This window comes from Micromys minutus (genome assembly GCF_963924665.1).
Source record: "Micromys minutus genome assembly, chromosome: 17".
Classification (NCBI taxonomy): Eukaryota; Metazoa; Chordata; class Mammalia; order Rodentia; family Muridae; genus Micromys; species Micromys minutus.
Window position 1 is genome coordinate 597,765 of NC_137952.1, and position 3,207 is coordinate 600,971.

General features: G+C 38.1%; 1 protein-coding gene across 1 annotated transcript; it reads left to right on the plus strand.

The window, feature by feature from the left end:
- Positions 1 to 282: 282 nt before the first annotated feature.
- LOC308431767 (olfactory receptor 4X2-like) lies at positions 283 to 1,212 on the plus strand (the record flags this gene model as incomplete). The annotated part of the gene is made up of 1 exon (XM_080931343.1): positions 283 to 1,212. One exon carries the CDS (start codon positions 283 to 285, stop codon positions 1,210 to 1,212), a length of 930 nt encoding a protein of 309 aa, XP_080787469.1.
- Between the last annotated feature and the right edge of the window lie 1,995 nt (positions 1,213 to 3,207).

Genomic DNA, 3,207 nt, shown 5'->3' on the forward strand with positions numbered 1-3,207 from the left:
TTCAAAATTCTACATCCTACATACAAAGTGACTTATTCACCAAATATTAGACATTCTTACTGATATCCTATAGGCTGCAGGCTATAAACCCAAAGTCCCTAACAGTCCTTTATACACTGATGGTGGTCTCTCCTATAGCTTTATACTTTGCTATTTCCCCCCCCCCACTATTCCAGCCATTTGTACTCTCTGTCTGTCTCCATGGCAACTTCTTTCTTCTGCATGTTACTAACTCCTCATCTCTTGTATCATTTCAGATAATACCACTCAGATTGCTCCCCCATGGCTGACATATACAATGTGACTGAGTTCTTTTTTCTGGGACTCTCTTCTAATCAAGAGGTGCAGAGAATTTGCTTTGTGCTATTTCTGCTCTTGTACATGGCCATTGTGCTTGGAAATCTTCTCATGGTGGTCATTGTGGCAGTCAGCAGAAATCTTGGTTCCCCAATGTACTTCTTCCTCAGCTCCCTCTCCTTTGTGGAGATCTGCTACTCCTCCACAACAGCTCCCAAACTCATCTTGGATCTCCTTGCTGAAAAGAAATCCATACCTGTATGGGGCTGCATGACACAGCTTTTCTTCATGCATTTCTTTGGTGGCATTGAGATGTTTCTGCTCACAGTGATGGCCTATGACCGATATGTGGCCATCTGCAAGCCCCTGCACTATACCAGTATTATGAACCGACAGGTGTGTACAGTCCTTGTGGGAACAGCATGGATGGGAGGCTTTATGCATTCCCTTGCCCAGGTACTTCTCATCTTCCGCTTGCCCTTCTGTGGCCCCAATGTCATTGACCATTATTTCTGTGATGTGCTTCCTGTGCTTAAACTTGCCTGCTCAGATACCTTCCACATTGGTCTGATGATTGTTGTCAATGGGGGAACACTGTCTGTGATCAGCTTTGTGGTCCTCTTAGCATCCTATGGGGTCATCTTGTTCCATCTAAGAAATCAGAGTGCTGAGGGACGGCGCAAAGCTCTGTCTACCTGTGGGTCCCATGTCACTGTGGTTGTCATATTCTTTGCACCCTGTGTCTTCATCTATCTGAGACCAACAGCCACTCTTCCTATAGACAAGATGGTAGCTGTGTTCTACACAGTGATAACTCCCCTCCTCAACCCTATCATCTATTCCCTGAGAAATGCAGAAGTGAAGAAAGCCATGAAGATTCTATGGATCAGGACAACAAAAGCAGATAATAAATAGGGGCTAAAAAAATTAGGGGCTGAATTTTTTTATAGTCATGAATCTGGGATAACGTTAAATACAACAATGTTGATGGGAAAAATGAGTAAAAAAAATTTCACAGGACTTATTAGTTCTAGAGTTGTTCTGTATGGTCTACCCAAAATGTTTCATTTTAAACACCTGTAAAGTATTTCTGACTATGGAAATATTATAATACACCTAGCCATTTCAGAATGTTTCAAATTTGTATCCCTATAAATAATAATGTGAAAAACATGCAAAGGAAAATATTCAACTATAGACTCACTCACTACAGTGAATTTACCTTGTTGAAGAACATGAAGAACTTTGCTGCTCTGTGAAATTGAATTGCAAAGTGCTTCTCATAGAATCAAGACATTGTAATTAAATACAGTAGCAGACTGAGGATGTGGATCAACTACTAAAATGCTAATATTCACAAAGCCCTAGGTTTGATTGCCAGCACCCATAAACTTGTCATGGTGGTGCACACCTATGATTTCAGCATCCAGAAGCTGGAAACAGAAGAATCAGGACCTCAAGGCCATTCTTGGTTATGAAGACAGTTTTAAGCCAATCTGAAATATAAGACCCTGAATTATTCTATATACATTTTAATTAATAAAATGTTTTATTTGAGATTATAACACTTGTTTTTCCTTTTCCATGATCTAAACCCTCCTATATATCTATCCCAATCCCCCTTCAAATTCACCCCATTTTTCACTAATTGTTATCGCATGCATGCATATATACATATATATTCCCAAATAGAACCTGTCCAGTCCATATAATCTAACTTTTATGTATATTTCAAAGCTGATAGTTGGTCATTGAACAATCTATTAGTATGATTTTTCCCTGGAGAAGATCATCTCTCTCACTCCCAGCTTTTATCAATTACCTATACTTCTTTGTACAAGCTCAAGAATATATGTGTGTGTGTGTTTGTATGTGTGTGTGTGTTTTTTTTAAACTGTTTCAAGGAATCTCCTAACAATACATTTATTAATTTCAAAGGGAAATATATTATTTCCCACCCCCTTTCCAATTGTTTAATGTTCACATACCAAAATGAGATAAATTGATACCATGTGCCTCCTAACAGCCAACTAGACAGTCATAACACTTCCTTGGTGGGAAACTTGGCCTGAATAATAAATAACTCTGTAAAGTATGACAACTAAGAAAAACTGAATAATTCTTCCACAAGATTCACAATAATTGAGTGTAATATGGGTACTTGGATTTGGATCTTGTATTAGATAAAGGCACCTCTGGGAATGGTAGAGGAATCCAGGACATAAGAAAGCTGTACAAATGCTGATTTTTCTTAGTTTGACGATTAATTGTTTCTTTAAAGAGGACTCAAGCATCCATGAATGTGAAAGGGAGAAACCCAGTAACTGAACTAAAGAGCTCACAGTAAAGACTTGTAAGTAGAAAAAAATCAAGCAGAAGAAAGAATACCAGGACTTAAATAGAGGACCTCAAACAAATAAGCAAGGAAAATAAAAATTTTAAAGTACTCAGAGAATGAACATAAAGGAATGAAAAACCAAACCACCAAATTATAGGTGTAAAGGAGGGAGAAGGATTGCAAGTCAATGTCATAGACTTGATCTTCAGTGCAATCATAGAAGAAAACTTCCCAAAACTAAGGAAAGATGCACTCATTCAGATATAAGAAATGTACAGAACACTAAATAAACAAGACAAGAAAGGAAAATTACCAAGGCATATCATAGTTAAAACACCAGGTATATGCAATAAAGTATATTGAAAACTGCAAGAAAGAAAAGAACTCAAGTCACATATAAATAAAAACCCCTCAGAGTGAAAGCTGAATTCCTAATATAAACATTGAATGCCTGAAGAGCCCAGAGCAGTCCATTCCAACTCCTAAAAAACTGACAGCAAGGGGGAAAAGATATCTCAGTGGTTATGGGTTCTGGCTGTTCCCCCAGAACACTTCATAGCACCCACATGGCA